Source organism: Panthera onca, chromosome A1 (genome assembly GCF_046562875.1).
Source record: "Panthera onca isolate mPanOnc1 chromosome A1, mPanOnc1 haplotype 2, whole genome shotgun sequence".
Taxonomy (NCBI): Eukaryota; Metazoa; Chordata; class Mammalia; order Carnivora; family Felidae; genus Panthera; species Panthera onca.
In genome coordinates this window covers 5,576,957-5,594,859 of record NC_138339.1, presented here as the reverse complement: position 1 = coordinate 5,594,859, position 17,903 = coordinate 5,576,957, and the positions used below count along the sequence as shown (strand labels likewise).

General features: G+C 46.7%; 1 protein-coding gene across 2 annotated transcripts in view; it reads right to left on the bottom strand.

The window, feature by feature from the left end:
* Positions 1-17,903, bottom strand: part of ADCY2 (adenylate cyclase 2) — a 415,689-nt gene that overhangs the window by 384,774 nt on the left and 13,012 nt on the right. For both annotated transcript variants that reach the window (XM_078444291.2, XM_078444293.2), the window contains exon 2: positions 8,083-8,280. In XM_078444291.2, coding sequence (XP_078300417.1) covers positions 8,083-8,280 — 198 coding nt within the window. The remainder of the gene's footprint in view (positions 1-8,082; positions 8,281-17,903) is intronic.

The window sequence follows — 17,903 nt, the reverse complement described above, 5'->3', positions numbered from 1 at the left end:
ACTGAAGGCAGTGAGCCCTAGCCCAGCCACCATCCGAAGTGTCCCCACCGAAGCGGAGTCCGTAACAGACGTTTTGGAAGTCTACAGAACATTTTTCCTCCCTTGTAAAGTTGCAGCTCTTCCAAGAAAACACTACAGATTCCAGACTGCAGTCATGACTTCCTTCAACTTCACGTGGGCTTCTCCAGGTGGTGCCTCCAGATGCCCCAAGGGCTGCAAACACCAGCATCCTCGTGACGGCACCCACCTCCCGGAACACGAGAGCCATCCTACGCAGCCTACAAACAAGGTCACAGGTGGCACCCAGATCCAGGGCAGCGCGGGGAAAGGCTGAACCCGGCTGGAATGCACGCTGAGCCCTGAGTTGGCCTCCTGGCAAATGCCCACCCGGGACGCTCTGAGTCTGGTGGGTTTTTCCTATGGGAAAGATACGGCCTTGCTGCAGGTGTATAGGAGCTAAGAAAGGACCAGATGAGAAAACCAGCAGAAAGAAGCGAAATGAAAAGGAATCTATTTGTAAGGAAGTGATGTTAGCTTCAGTATAAAAGCAATCATTAATGGGGTGCCTGGGTGGCTCAGTCGGTTAAGCATCTGACTTCCACTCAGGTCATGATCTCCCGGTTCAGGGGTTTGAACCTCGCATCTGGCTCTGCGCTCCCAGTGCAGAGCCTGCTTGGGATTCTCTCTCCTCCCTCTCTCTCTCTGCCCCTCCCTTGCTTGCATTTTCTCTCTCTCTCAAAAAATAAACTTTTAAAAAAGCTATCATTATTTCCCAAACAATAATGACTAATATATACATGGACATTTGTTTCTTGAGTCAAATATGTCCCATTTCTCTTGGGGATTCATCTGAGGAATGAAAATCATATTCCCTTCAACTGGGAATATCTGCTGACAATATGAACCCATGGTATGATCAATTTTATGGCATCTTTAAGTAACAGCTCCCTCTCTTTGAAGTTTTTCCAAATGACATCTAACCTAAAAGCAGCTCAGATAGAACAATCCAGAATTCCCAAATATGTCCCTTCCTCCTCATAATAATCTGTCATTCACTGAAGCATCACAGGAAACACCCCACATTTTCTTTTTTTCAATTTTTAATGCTTATTTATTTTTGAAGGAGAGAGAGACAGAGCGTGAGTGGGGGAGGGACAGAGAGAGGGAGGGAGACAGAGAATCCGAAGCAGGCTCCAGGCTCCGAGCTGTCAGCACAGAGCCCGACAAGGGCTCAAACCCACAAACCACGAGATCATGACCCCAGCCAAAGTCGGACGCTTAACCAAGCCACCCAGGCGCCCCGTCACACCCCACATTTTCCATGACAAGAATCACATGGTGATGATGTGGAGATGATACACGGTGATCATGGTGCCAGAATGCCGTGTTCAAATTCTGTCTGTCTTCCCAGCTGTGTGACTTTGGGAAGGTGGCTTAACCTCTCTGGGCTTTCGTTTTCTCACTTGCAAATTCCAAGTAATAATGGTACTTGTGTAAGTATACTGAATACTAGTACTGAAGTAAGTATACCCTAGAGGGTAGCAGAGATCAGGTAAGTTGTGTACATAAAGTCACTGAACACCGCCCGGCGGAGGAGAGAACAGGGATAGCAGACATGTTTTCTATCGCCGTGATGGTGGAGCAGGCCAGCAGACAGGCCGCTTACGTGTATGCGTTCAGTACGTCCGCAAGTATCTGCACTGTGATCCCTACGTATGTGACAACTCTACTACCCATGAAGACCCGACCAGCAAACAAAGACGTTTCCAAGGCCACCCGGTCTTTAAAATGTACACCGATATGAGTGTGGGGTGGGGGAGATACTGCACAAGTGCAGGGGTGAGTATGGCAGCGCCTGTTTCATTCCCAGACAGGAGTTTAATTAAGATGCCCGTCCCCAGGGCCAGGGCCTGGGCTCCTCTACAGAAACGTACAGAAGGAGGAAAAGAGGAGGAAGCAGAGAGGGACTGTTCCGGAAACACCAGTAGACTGTCTACTGGGGCAAGGTGAGGGCTGGGAAACCCCCGGAAGGGTGGCCATAAATTCCCAGCTCACTGCACAGCCAGCATGACTTTCCCCTCGCTCTGGCTGGGAACTAACAGTAGGGGGAATACAGAAAGGCCACCTCCACTGAACTGCCAGAAATGGGCAGGGTCTCAAAATCACTACACTCCAGGCTGGGTCCAGCTGCACTGAGCTTCCTTAACATTCACATTTTGTCAGTATTATCTTTGCCGTTAAAGCAGCAAGAATGCAAGGTTTAAACGCCCCTCATCTCTCTTGCTAAATGAAGTAAGTATCTGCATTGCTTTTTAATTTTTCTCAGGTGTATCCTTTTTCACAGTCATAAAGTGTTACCCAAAATGCCCCTTGAGAAACCCCCTTGTGCACAAAGGCTTAGAGACGGGTGCCCCGGATACCGAGGGGCGGTCTCTCCAAGCTGGATTTCTCTCTCCATCCACAGGCCACTAGGTCCTTCCGATGATAAACAAATTCTATAGTGGCATTCCTGGTGACTGCCCTAAAGAAAAAGCAGACTGATGCTGTACCGTTTCACAGCCTATGAGAAAGAAGCCTCTATCTTCTCTCATTTTCTTCTGCTTTCAATCAGAAAAACAAAAAAAGGATGTTTGCACACTGACGTCCTACTTTTGTAAGGAAACATACAGGCACTTGGGGAACGTCTGGCATCCTTTTAGGTAATGCGACCAAGGAAGTGTCTTCTTCCGGGAGCAAAATGCTAGCCTTTCAATTTGGCGGTACCTTAACAAACCTATACGACAACTTGAGCGTGGTCTCCCTGCCAAGGTGAAAGGAGGTTGTCAGGAGTGGAAGCGTTCCCTCAACTCTATTCAATGAGCTGCGGGTATGAAGGAAGCAGAAAACTGGAGACAAATGCAAAGAAATCTCAGCTTTCTTGTCTTCACTTGGCCAACCCCAGCATCCGTATGCTACGTGCCAGCCATCGGGACCACTGCTGTCCTGCCCTGCCTGCCGCCTTCTGAACGGTATTCTCATCTCAGACAGAGGGTCCTAAGTCAGGAGCTATCTGCTGAGATGAAATGCATTCCTTGTTGCTAGAAACTCATTAAATAAAACATCGTCTAAAAGCTTGGGCTTCACCAAGTAACCCAGAGCATTACAAAAACGTACCAGGCAAAACTCCCTGGGTGTCACATCACTAAAGCAGGAGCCCAAAAGATTCACTCGCGTTATTCAGACCGGCAGAGGCACGGCGAGGTTCCCTTATGCACCAGCATCCGCTCGTGATGGCGTCTGTCTACGTAGCAGTGCAATCATCAGGTTATCTTCTCTCTGGATTCATGAGTGTGATTTTATTTCAACAGGATGTTCACATTCCGGAATGCGTCTGGTTTTAAAAAGCGCCAAAACCTCCACGGCACGCATTTAACTGCACGGTGGGTTTGCGGTTTAAGTGAAGCTCGGCATCAAGAGCAGTTATCAAAATCTCAGAAGGGAGAGCGGTCGTTAGAGCATCACGTCACAGGAGGTCCAAGTGGCTCCTCGAGATCCACTTAGGGAACGGTATGTCTTCCAGTGAAATCACAGCTCTCGTGAGTTTAACCGTGTCCCTCAAAGAGGCTATGTTCAAGCCCTCACCCCCAGGACCGGTGAACGTGATCTTATTTGGAAATGGAGTCTCTGCGTATGTGCTGCGATCATCAGAAGAGGCTCTAAATCCAGTATGATGGGTGTCCTTGCAAGAAGAGACTAGACACAGATGAGAACGACGTGTGACTGCAGTGGTACGTCTACAAGCTAAGGAATGCCAAGGATTGCCAGAAACCACAAGTAGCTGGAAGGCGCAGGAAGGATCCTCCCCTAGAGCCTTCGGAGGGAGAACGGCTTTGCCCAGACCTTGATTTCTGACCTCTGGCCCCAGAGCTGGGAGACACAATTTGTGAACCTCGTCAAGCCTCTTCCTGTAGGGCTCACCCTCCCGGGAAGGGCCCACGCTCTAGAAGCTCTCACACAGAGACCACTGCTATGCTGTCACTGCATGTGCGTGTGCAGAAGAGGGAACCCAATATCCCGTACACACAGCCACTGGTTTATTAAAAAAAATAATAAAAGTTATCCCACTGACTTGACCTAACAGAGAAAGCAAATACCTTAGATAAGCCTCTACGAACATTCCCTGCAAAGCTGTTCAAGTATCTTTTTAGAACCATTCAGGAAAACAAGAACGGAAACAGGAACAGTACTGGTCTCCTGACCTCTCTGTCATCGCATGGACGGGACAGTCAGGGCACAGACGCAGCACATCGATAGGACTTTGATCTCAAATGCCAGCGTCCCACTAGGCAGCCAGAGCCCCAAACTCTGCAATTTACCACCGACTCCACCCGGAGTTGCTGGAACCATCGAGAAAATATCACTTTTAAACCCTTTCCATCCAGGAGGCAGCCACGTGGAACAAATGTCAGCAGGGGGGCCGGGGGGGTGCTGGCAGGTGGACAGGGACGTCAGGAGGGGCCGGCTGGTGCCGGAGTCAAATACCCAAGGCCGAGAGAGGCTCTGTGCACTGTCCAGGGGCTGAGCACAAACTGACCCCCCCCCCCCCACCACCACCTGCCTCTTTTCCAGTTTCCTCGATTCCCCAGGGATTCCTTCCAGGCCACGCTCCCGACCCGACCCTCCTCCGAGCTGGCCACCCTTCTACCTGCTGATTCTTCCCCACACGCTGCAAAATCGCTCTTTGTGCCTCATCAAAACAGACAACTCGTGGCCACAACTCTGCTTCCTGAGGGTTTGAGAGCTGGTTCTCTAAAAGCACCACTGAGGCACCGTATCCTGTAATACAGGGCTTCTCGGCCCCAGCACCCCGGACATTTGGGACCGGATCTTTTTTTTCTGGTGGCTGCTGCAGTGCATACTGTAGGATGTTGAGCTCTATCTCTGGCTTCTACCCATCAGGGGACCGCAGCGACCCCCATCCAGGGTGGGACAATCAGACATGTCTGTAGACGTGGACGATCACCCCCTGGGGGGTGAAATCGCTCCCAGCAGAGAAGCATGGTATCACGAAATAGAGGCAGCCTCTAGAGCGAGGCCCCCCATGGTCTAGTGTGCTGCTTCATCCACCGGCCGCCTGGGCGCGAGCAAGGTCCTTCTCACCCCGTGTCTTACGTCCACACTCGTAAAACAGAAATGTGTCAGTGACCACCTCAGGGAGCAACCTGGGGATAAGTGAGGTCACGCAGGAAAGCATGCAAAACAGGGATAGTAGCGATGAAACAGAAACGAATGTTGTAAGACCAAAAGACAGGTAAAAAGAGAACGAGCGCCTACAAAAAAAAAAAAAAAAAAAAAAAAAAAAAAAAAAAAAAAAAAATCCGCCAAGAAAGCCGAGCGAGCAGCCTGCTCTCGGCCGAGGGCTCTCCTAGGCGCGAAGACACAACACATCCCCCCCGCCAGGAGTCTACATCCTCGAAGTGGGGGGACGGTGAGGCACTGGAAAAACTGCAGCATGCTGAGTGAGGGGTGGAGCACGTGGGGGGCCCCCCGAGGTTGCCGACGGCTGCTCTGAGGGCAGCAAGGTTAATGAAGGTGACACAGGGGTCACGCAACACCTGGAGGGAGCATTCCCGACAGGTGGGAGGCCCTCGTCCTGATTAACTGGTTCTAGGAAAACTGATAATAAAAACAAAGCACACATTATGTCACCGCTGACACAGGTGTTCCGGTTACGCTGGGCGTAGACTTGAGGCCACTTGCATAGTGTTATTCTGCACGGCAAGTCCTGGCTGATACAATCAGAAAACACAGCACACGTGAATAGACTGAATTCAGGACTTGAAAGGAAGGAGAAAATTGTTTCTTAAATTATCTTCAGACGGTGACGCTGTCTATATAGATAAACTGAGACCCTCAGGTAAACTAACAGAGCTAGTAAGAGTTCACCCAGATTGCTGGATACAGGTAGGCATTAAAAAAAAATAGTATTCTTACGCACCAACATTAACCAAATAGAAAAGGTAATTAGGGAAAGAAGAAAAAAAAAAAAAAGATCCCTTCGGGCACCTGGGTGGCTCAGTCGGTTCAGCATCCAACTCTTAGTTTCGGCTCAGGTCACGATCTCACAGTTTTGTGAGTCTGAGCCCCATGTCAGGCTCTGCACTGGCAGCATGGAGCCTGCTTGGGATTCTTTCTCTCTCCCTCGCTCTCTGCCCCTCCCCTGCTCACATGGTCTCGGTCTCTCTCAAAATAAATAAACTTTTAAAAAAACTAAAAAAAAAAACAAAAGAAGAAAAAAAATCCCTTTTATAACACAAAAAAAAATTTAAGCACCCCAGAACAAGTCTAAATAAAATGACCACTGACTTCATGAAGGAACAAAAAAGTCTTCAGACATAAAAGAAAACCGTAATTATTGGATGAACATTCCACATCATTCCACGGAAAGAGTCAATGCAACACAACAGCAAATCTCTGGATCTTAAATAATATCCCTTTATTATCTCCTAGATGTTTTACATCATTTAAAGCAAAAACTAAGAAATTGCATAGTTGAAATTCAGATCTCATCTGGAGTTTTCCCTGGACATGATACGGAAAAGTAAGCTCAGAGAATTCTGGACAAAAGGAGAACAGGAGAACAAAGACAGGCCCTTCCCGACAGCAAGGCTCTTATAAAGCCACGTTGCAAACAAGGTGACAATGGTGCAGGCAGAGACCGCCAGGTGGGTACCACAGGCCCACGAGCAGTGCGCCTGGCCAGTGGCCTCCTCCTGTCCCACGTGCGCACGGTGAAGGTAGGAGGGACGGCGTGTGCCCTGGAAGGTGCTGGGGTGAGGCCAGAGTGTGGTGGTGTGTGCACAGAGGGGGGACCCGGGGCGGGGAAGGAGCTGGGAGCCTGGGGCTACACACCCAGCCCTGCAAAGAGCCTGAAGGGGACAGGGACGGGGAGACTGGCCAGGGGAGCTGTCCACAACAATAGCATCCTTTGGAGCAGAGAGACCAGAGACCGGAGAGCCTCCCCTTTGCAAGAGAAACCGAGGCCAAAAGGGGATGGTGGCTTGGCAGAGGCCACGAAACAACCAAACCTCCTGACGGAACCCACTGGAAACCTCCCCTTTGGGGAGCTCATCCAGAGCTCTCTCCAACTACAGCACACCAGCAACACTGTCTCTGGGTCCGCCACTTGAGCGCTCTTGTCTGCTGCCGTCTCAAATCTCTCTTCTCTGGCCTCTCCTGTAATTCTCCCTCACTGGTCCTGGCCTCCTAATGCCTTCTCCTCTATTCGTTTCTGGTTCTTGTTCCTCCCGCCCTGCCCCCCAGGTCTTGGGTCCCCATCAGCTCTGTGACAGCACTCTCAGTGCTCAATGCACGCTCTTCCTGGATGGCTATAGGACCCCGTGGCTTCCATTACGAGCCTGAAGCTGGCAACTCACATATCATTTCTGCAGCCCAGCCCTGCACCCTAGACAACATCCCGCTTACTCAGGCAATCCAGGGGACACACCCACACAGCAGCACAATAGGAGGAAAGTCCCAAAGAGCCAACATCCTTCAGATGTAGCCATTTTCTACACTAAGAGCCTCCCCAAGGTCAACATGAAAAACCATGGGTTTCCCAACAGGTGTATGAAGCAATCCTACTGATATGAGGGAATCAGGGTGATAGAAAATCAGGGTCACAGAAGTATGTCTGCAAGGAGAAAGCTCTAATAACTGAGAAAGAGTACAACTTCAACAACCAGTGCTGGAGAGTTCAGGTAAGGCTCCGATCCCAGAGGGATCCTGGAATAACAAAAAACCTCACGGACCAGGGAGACTATGCAGCTAAACGCAGTATGAGAAGTCAATCCGGACCCAGCCGTCTATAGAACAAATGATGAGGTGAGACCCAGGCCTGCACCCTGGCTGCTGGCAGGTCTGGTAAGTCAAAACGGGCACTGAGTGACTTCACCCACGGGGCACCACGAAGACTGGCTATTTCAAACGGCTTTCTTCCCAGCCACGGGTCTCCTGTTTACAGTTTAGAGCCAAGTTTACAGGACTCGTGTGTCATCAATCAGAGCATATAAAGAAAACACAGAAAATATTTTAACGGCTTACCTGGTCCCAGGGGGAGACGGTGCCTCCAAAGCACATGAACAAGTACCCCATGGCCACCAGACACATCCATATCACCAAAGAGAAAAGGCGTAGCAGCTTCTTAAACACGGACTCGATGCACACAAGGATGAATATCGCAAAGAAGATCGCCAGGGCAGTTGGGACTGTTATTAAAAACGCCACATGGTCTTCGACTTCCTAAGAGGAAGAAAAACATCGCAAAGGTATGGTTTAGAAATACCGGGATGCCAAGGGTTCGTGTCCTCAAATGTTGTCCGCATTAATCAGTGTCAAAATACATCGGGTTTTAAAAATGATTTCAGTATGAGAGATGCGGGGAAGCACGGATCCCCCTACTTCTCCACCACGTCGATGGGAATGCAAACTGCTACAGCTGCTCTGGAAGACAGTGTGGAGGCTCTTCAAAAAATTAAAAATAGAACTACCCTACGACCCAGCAACGGCACTGCTAGGAATTTACCCAAGGGATCCAGGAGTGCTGATGCAGAGGGGCACTTGTACCCCAATGTTTCTGGCAGCACTTTCAACAATAGCCAAATTATGGAAAGAGCCTAAATGTCCGTCGACTAACGAATGGATAAAGATGTGGTTTATATATACAATGGGATAGTACTTGGCAATGAGAAAGAATGAAATCTGGCCATTTGCAGCAACGTGGATGGAACTGGAGGGTATTATGCTGAGTGAAGTAAGTCTGAGAAAGACAGATACCATATGTTTTCACTCATATGTGGATCTTGAGAAACTTAACAGAAGGCCATGGGGGAGGGGAAAGGGGGAAAAAAAAGTTACAGAGAGGGAGGGAGGCAAACCATAAGAGGCTCTTAAATACAGAGAACAAACCGAGGGTTGATGGGAGGTGGGGAGAGGGGAAGGTGGCTGATGGGCACTGAGGAGGGTACTTGTTGGGATGAGCACTGGGTGTTGTATGGAAACCAATTTGACAATTAATTATATTATAAATAAATAAATAAATAAATAAATAAATAAATAAAAATAAGTCATTTCAGAAGCAGAATGGTTGGAACTTCTGAGGAATTTAAACTTCCCATTCAATAACGACGTTTCCCTACAGAAATAACCCAGTACTGTATATGTAAATTATGCAAACCGGCTATGCCGTTGCATTTAGATTTTCCCTGATAAATGGAGAAGTGGATTTTATGCCAACGTAAATGTAAGAATATTTACTATCAGGATAAAAAATAAGACAACCAACTTCACTGCCTGAAGCAGAGAATCAGAAATACCCCGGCCTCAGAAAATGAAGGCTTCCAAATGGGTTTGAAATGTTTTATTTAAAAATCTAAAAACTGCCTGAGTCTCTAGAGTGATGGGCTTTTATTTTAATGCATGGCAATTAATGTTTTAAAGGGATCACAGGTTAATAGGAAAGGGTCAGAAAGGCCTAACTATAGCAGATGAGAGAGCAGGAAGTACTTACAAGTAGGTGCCATTTTGCAGGCTTCCCGCCCCACTTCTCTCGTGTTTTCGTAGCAAACAGAAAATGAGCATATAGCATTAGCCTCTTCCTAATGCATTTTTTGAAATCCACTTTTGCACACTAATGCTCATTTTCTATGTGTTTCTAGCCACACACACGAAAGGCGTACTATTCCCATTCTATAGGATTTCAGCACAACGTGATAGACGTAGTGTTTCCTTCGGTTACGGCCGCACGATTCAGGCGTTGGCTTCGGCAAAGCGCTGCCTGAACATGGCCATGAACGACATTCCCTGTGGGCTGGAACCCAGCTAAGGTCTTTAACCCTCATCCAAACATGTTGAGCCCCTAAAGCACCCAAAGAACCTTCCATCAAAGAACCTGCATGGCCAGGACCCTAAGAACGTTCACTGAGGCTTCAGAATAGTAAAGGGTATATAGTAACACCTGGGACTTTGGGGACGGTTCTTTCAAACGCTAGAGCCTGGTGAGCCTTTCGTCTTTTCTGGTCCCCACGGGGTCCACCCCATCCTGTTGGCAGACTCTGGCGTCACCCCGGAGATGGCCTTATCCCAATGTGAAACCATGGGGAAGCAGAGCACATGGGCCAAATCACACACAGACTCCAGAGGAACATCGAGGGCAAAGAAGGGGCGCTGGGCCCTCCCCCATTTGACTTCATTTCCCTTTCTCTCCCACCGTCACTCGTGTTCCACAATCCAAGACAACACCAAGAACAATCACAACAAATATCAATCGATACACGTTCCTGTGCTAAGCGCTCGTTCGTACGTGAACCTCTTTAATATTTACGCCACCCCTATTTGGGGCATGGTGTCTGCACTATTCCACAGGTGAGAAACATGAGGCCCCAAGAACTAGCAGAAGAGGATCAGACGCACGTTCTTATTCTCTCCCTCCGTCGCCGTTCATGCCCGTGATGGAGTGCCTGAGCTGTACTCACAACCTCAGACACTTTCCGACCACTGCCAAGGGCACCAGATGTGCCGCAGGTGCGGGCGCTCCCCACGCTCAGACACCACAAATAAATGTGCACATGGACACGACCGCATGTCCTCTGAGGACACCCAACTTGAGATTACGACCGCCGCACACACGGAGCCACGAAAACTTATTTTATTGTAAACCTCCCACAGTGAGCTGAACTGTGGACACAACGCTAACTTGTAAATAACCAGGACAGCTGTTTGCCTCGTATGACGGTTCAGTTATTTCATTGACCCAGTAGGGGAGAAATAATCGTTGACTTTATGGGCTTCGTTTCTCCAGAAAGACTGGAGATGATGTGAAAATACGCGTGACGGTAAAGTGAAAATTAGTAAGTACAGGAACAGAGGAACGGGAAGGGGGGGTGGGATCTTCATCACCTGTGCTTCCCTGCACTTCTCTTTGAAAGGATCGAACAACCGTGGGCCGCCTGGGTGGCCCAGGCGGTTGAGTGTCCTACTTCGGCTCAGATCATGATCTCACAATTCATGAGTCTGAGCCCTGCGTCAGGCTCACTGCTGTCATCATGGAGTCTGTTTGGATCCTCTGTCTCTCTCTCTCTCTCTCTCTCTGCCCCTCCCCCGCTTGCGTGCGCGCTCTCTCTCTCTCTCAAAATTAAATAAAACGTATAAAAAGAAAAAGAAAAGAAAGATCTAACTGTACACAAAACAAAGACCCAACATCCTATCATGGTGGGCACAGTACATACAGTCAGACTTAACACTGTTTCGGGTTTTAAGTGTTGGAGTCTCTAACTTTTTTTTTTTTTTTTTTTTTTTAATTTCAGGGTCTCAATCACTGAGAAGTGCCTTGTCTGGGCTGCAAGGTGACCTCTCCGTTAGGCATAGTAGACGCAGCACCTCGGTCCTATGATACTTTTTAAGGGTCCACAAATGTGTTTTAATTTCTTCTAAAATCAACACACACAAACACACACACACACACACACACACACACACACACACACACACAAGCTCTTAGGGTCAAAGGTTACATAGATGTTCATGCTAACACAGTTGCAAACTATAATTTTTAGTACATTTTAGGGAGGAAAGGGATTCCCAAGGCTCCTAAGTCAAATGCCCCAGAGCCTAAGGGGCTGGTGTTGAGCCTGTGGGCACATGCCCGGCAGGACCGGCTGGATCCCGTGTAGCAGAGGAGGATCTCCAGCATCATACAGCATCCCCCAGCCTCAGCTGGGTGAGCCGGGCTCCCAGTGGGCCAACAGCTTTTGATGGCCCACCAGTTGCTGCTCATGAGGCCGGTGGCCCTAACCACCACCCGACCTGAGCCCGCGGAAGAATCCTGCTCTTCCCTAAAGGGGACAGTCAGCAATTATTCTGCACTTGCCTTCTGAACTCAAACTCCAAACAAGCTTTAATATGGACTTCTCTACAAAATAGGATCTTTTATAGGGCATCAAGGAAAACACAGTAGAGCTTTCATTAAAGGATGTATAAGTTTAGGGACTACATTCCTCCCCAGCATCTCTGCTGGCATCAGGGGCCTCTCGGAGGGGAAGTAAATGAAATGCAGAAATGCCCTCAGTGCTTGGACCACGAGGCTCTCCTCCCTCCCCTGGGCCATTCCCAGCGGACAGGATGATGAACAAAGTCACAGAGGCACACCCTGTGGCTGTTTTCTTCAGAGCCACTTTGGTTTTCAAAATTCAGAGGAGAAGACAAACAACCTAGCTTAAAATAAAGTGAACTAAAACATTAAAAACACTGTCGATCTAAATTAAATTCACCATACGACACAAACTAAGTGAAATGTACGAAAATGCCTTTATTAGTAATAAAATGCCTTTAAAACATGCCTTATATAGGTAAAAAAAAAAATTCACAACACAAACTAAATGAAATGTATGAAAATGCCCTTATTACTACTAAAACGTACTCAAATGCCTTTTAAAACATTTTAAAAAGTACCTTACAATGAAATGTACTAAAATGCCTTTTCATAGGGAGATCTCGAGCATGGTATCATCTATGTAATGGTAATAGGCTCCCCTAGCTCATTCCCTTCTAACACTTTATCCTTTCATTTTCAATGCATTTTCTGGTAATTTTGGAGGGCTCCTAATTGAGAGGTCTATTAAATACTCATCGCTTTTATGTATTATGTGACAGCTCTTTTGTCTCTTAGAGGCTTTTCCATAGGGCAACAGATTATGTGTGTTTTTGTTCTCGCATCTTTCACTTTTTTGTTAAACAGTACTATTTTTCATTCACATGGTAAAGGACAGTCTCATGCAAACCCTGCTTTTCTATAAAAAAAAAAAGTGCTTTGAAGTCCAACAGACAGAGGGTAGGAACCCATCCCCACTTACTTCTGTGCGACTCAAGGTGAGCGCGAGCTTCCCTAAACCTGTTTCTCCACGTAAAAGCAACATGGATACTGCATGGCTGAGGGGCATTCAGTACATACAGGTGCACCATAAATAACAAAATTGTTACCATGATGATCATCATGCCCTTTCTCCTTCAAATCGCAATGCTCTCTCACCAAGGCTAGTCTGACTGCTCATTACTGGAGTGATGCCCACTTTACATTCTAAATAACATTTTATCATGAAAAATTACTTTGAAGTGTGGTCATGAGGCAAAAATAAATTTGCTTTTAGCTGTGATATATATCTGACTACAGGTGTATGTGAGCAGATACATACTATCATTCATTCACTCGTGTATTAAATATATACGTACGTGTGATATAGTAGAAAATATACTTTTCACTTTCCCACATATACAGTTATACTCCATTTTATCATGAGGTATGAAAGGAATAAACAAAAATTCTGATTAAACAATTCTACAAAACCATGGTGAACTAAATCAGAGCAGATCTCAAAAAAACAGAGAGATATTCCATGTTCATGGATAGGAAGACAATATTGCCGAGATGTCGATTCTTTCTGAATTAACCTATAGAGTCAATGCAATCCCAATAAAAATCCCAGCAAGTTATTTTGTAGATATCAACACATTGATTCTAAAGCTTACATGGGCAGGCACAGCACCTAGAATGGCCAACACAATGTGGAAGGACGGGAAAAAATTAGGAGGACTGACCCTACTTGACTTCCGGTCTTGCTGTAAAACTATAGTAACCAAGGCAGGAGTGGTACTGCCAGAAGAATAGACAGAGAGATTGACAGAATGGAACAGACCCAATTAAACGTAGTCAAAGGATCAGGACAAAGGGAACAAAAACAATTTGACAGAGCGACAACAGTCTTGTCAGCAAAACATCTTAGAACTAGACAACCACATGCAAAAAAAAAAAAAATCTAGACACATACTTTAGACTTCTCACAAAAATTAACTCAAAATGGGTCACAGCACAGGTCTAAGTGTAAAATGCAAAAGTAATTCTGAACACTTCTGGAAGCTTTCCCATACCCAAACCTTCATCAATTTGTCATGATGAATAATTAATAACACACAAATAGTTTTTAAATAATTAAGAATGCATAAGACAAAGGTGTTTACGCCTTCTTAGAAAGATGTATCATCCACTACTTGTAATTAAGTGACTTGTTACAGTCACACAAAAATACATAGCCTAAAGGCTTGACCATATTTACTTATTCTCAGTTCCTATTACACAGGCTAGTGTTCTCACTCACATGTTAAGAAATAAAGACATGAGGGGCGCCTAGGTGGTTAAGTCAGTTAAGCATCCAACTCTTGGTTTCAGTTCAGGTTGTGGTCTCAGAGTTCCTGGGATTGAGCCCCATGTCAGACTCTGCACTGCTGGTGCAGAGCCTGCTTAGGATTCTCTCTCTCCCACTCTCTCTGTCCCTCCCCCACCAGTGTGTGCGCTCTCTCTCTCTCTCTCAAAATAAATAAATAAACAAAACAAACAAAAAATGACATGAGATAAGTGTATCTTAATGGGCAACGGTCCACGTGAGGCATCAAACTTTAAAGAACTTTCCCTTCTACAACTAGACCCCAAGTACAAAGTATTCCTGAAGGATCGCTAGTCTCACAAGCAGTAGACAAGGTCTCCAGGCCACTCCCCTACTCACTCCTATTAAAACAAACAAAACAAAATATGAGTGCTGAGCCCTCGGTGGAGGGGGGCACGTAGACAGGAAGCCTAGCCCACAAAGGCAAGGAGCCAGAGGCAGCTGGAAGGAGCAAAAACTAGCTTGGTCCTGCAGGCAGCAGGTGCATGGAGATGCCCAGGGGCTGAGATGCCTCAACAGTGTGTAGATCCACAGGACTACAAGCGCAGACAAAGGGAGACTGAGTAAACCTCAACTGGGGCACATTCCAGCTATCTTGGAAAGAGAAGCCAGTGGCTCTCAGGTAAAAGCTTCCCCACTTACAACCGCAATATTCCAACCAATTAAAGTCAATCGGCATCTTAAAACAAAAATCGCCAAAAATGACCAATCACTAAATAACATGGGTCCACAGAAATAACAAATGGTTTAGATTCCCAAGGACTGCAGACATTGAAAATGACAGCCAGACAACACAGACTAGCTGTATATGACATGTTTAAAGGAACAGGGGATATGCTTCCAAGGATGATCATACAAAAGAAATCAGGGGCAAACACACAGAAAATGGCACTTGTAAAACTGATCAACAGAATCATGTAAATAAAAGCTCAATAGTTCAGGGCACCTGGGTGGCTCAGTTGGATAAGCGTCTGACGTTTGCTCAGGTCATGATCTCGCGGTTTGTGAGTTCAAGCCCCGCGTCGGGCTCTGTGCTGACAGCTCAGACCCTGGAGCCTGCTTCGTGGATTCTGTGTTTCCCTCTCTCTCTGCCCCTCCTCACTCGTACTCTTTCTGTCTGTCTCTCTCTCAGAAATAAATAAAACATGAAAAAAAAATTTTAAAGCTCAACAGTTGAAACAGAAAAAAATATGGAAACAAAAACAGAAAAAAGAAATAGTTAAAAAGAAAATCGGTGAACTGGAAGATTAACCAAAGAGTTTATGTGCAATGCACCAAAATATAAATATTCCTTTATAATGTTAGAGATAAAAATGATTTAAAAACCTAAGACACACAGACTAGAATAAGATGAATAAGGAGGCATTAACATGTCTGACTGGAGTTCCCAAGTTACAAAATAAAGAGACTTGAGGAGATAAAGTCTCTAAAGATGGATCAGTTAGGGATGTCCAGTACTAATGAAAAACCATGAATCTACAAGTCCAGCCAGTTAGGCACAAAGAAATACAAACATAAATGCATGACGGTAAACATGCAAAAGATCGGAGATAAAGAAAAAGTCCTAACAGTGTTCAAAGAGAAGGATCACCCACGAAGAACGACAACACGGGAACAAAAATTTCAAGAGTGCAAGACAGTGAAGACAGGTATTGAGCAAAAAATAACAGTCAACCTTACATCGCCAAGAAACCAGCAGTGTTTTCTCATAATGAAAGCAAAAATGCAAACATTTACAAATAAATTATTTTATTTTAAACAAGAATTTACCATAGGGTAAACAGCTCGGAAAGCACTTCTAGCAACTTCTGGCCACTGGTGAACAGTGGTCCAGCAGACTCTTGGCCGCAGAAGCACAGAGGCAGTAGCTATGCAGAAGGAACAGATTCCCAGAAACCTTTCCACTGAGTTCCTCCATCTTGGTGGTCCCCTAGATGACTAGCCAAGTTTGTCTTCACGTATTTCCCGGAAAGCGTCCACTTCTCCACACAAACCAGTGCTTTATGAAGAATTCTTAGTGATTCTGCAAATAAGTATTCTCTTCTTGAGAAACAGGGGTTCGCTAATTACCAACCCCAAAAGGGACTGAATGCCAACCACGGACCATCACCAAGTCTCCTTGCAATCTAATGTGCCCATGCCGATGGGACTGTTGTGTGACCCACCAGGCATGAAGCTGGCATCCCATCAGCAAATGGAGGTGAGCCACATGAGCCAGGGCTCAGACAGACCATGAAGACACAAGTTGCATGAGCAAATGTCACAGGTACTCATAGGTTCTGCTCCCCCCATACCGCCTACCCTGTCTTTCTCGATCTGTACCCATGTCCTCACAGAGAGTTCCCTAAGACCTACTGCCAGAGGAAGTAAAAATCCAGACATCTGGATTATGTCTGGTTCTGCAGAATATACTAAGGCCACCGAAAAGGAGAGAATCGAAGCACTGTGACAGAGCCCCTTACGTGTGTCATTCTCGGGAGTACGAGCCAGCTGTCTGTGGCAGGTTGATTACAACGGACATAAGGCATGTTTTCACTCGAATTGAACCTACTCTGGCTAGGGCTTTGCTTTCCTGTCCATCATGCTTCCACCCAAACCACCATATATGGACTTTCCCAATGCCGTGGTCACTCACGAGGTATTTCACAGAGCCTTGCTTTTGACAGAAGCATTCATTTTACAGCAAATGATGTGTGACGATGAGCTTATGCTCTTGGAATTCGCTGGTCTTACCCTGTTCCTCATCACCCCAGAAGCAGCTTCCTTGACTGAAGGGGGGGAAAGAGCTCCTAAAGGCCCAGGGTGCCGGCGTGGGGGCACCACCTTGTAGGCTGGGAGATACCCTCCAGGGCAAAAACATGCTTTGAAACAGCCACCAGAGCACGGCACGGGCTCTGCCACCACCAAGATCCACAGGTCTGGGAATCAATGGGTGGAAACAGGAGCGGATGTCCTATGAATGACCCTCTAAGAAAACGTCTTAACTCCATTCCTGTAAATTTAGGCTGTTCCAACGCAGAGGGCTCAGTTGCCGAAGGAGGACACCTCTTCTGAGGAACTCAACAATATTTCCATTACACCGGAGACAAACTGCTACCCGGCCACGCCAGGCTACTGTTGGCACTGGGCCCGTGGGTAGAGAAGAGCTTTTAGTACTGGTTGGGGTGACAGGTGGACGCCCTCAAGAAAAACTGGGTTGCTCATACACGACGTAGGCAGGGAAAGGAAGGGTCCGACACAATGCAGGTTGTAGGGTGTCTCTTTTGCTCCTGTATCCTGTGATAAAAGTTCACGGAAACTTCTAACAACAAATATTATCTATTTGCAAACTACCAGGTAAAGGGACTATTTGTGTCACCCCATCCACTGAGGAACTAGGACCAGATAAGAAGATGCTTGAATATGGAATGGACGGTAGAAGGACGTTAGAATACCAGTGACATCCCTGTGATCTGCTGTGGAACCCGGGATGGCAGCGGTTATAAATATTTCTCCCGTGGCTTGGTGTAAATGTATTCGTGCCCGTGCGTGTGTGCACATGAAGTAACTCTTTTTCTTCTCTTCCCTATGACACGAGATGTATTAAGAGTATATTAATAGCTTTTATATCCAAGTAGGCAAGGAAAGTGATTTTTAAAGGACACTGCTCCT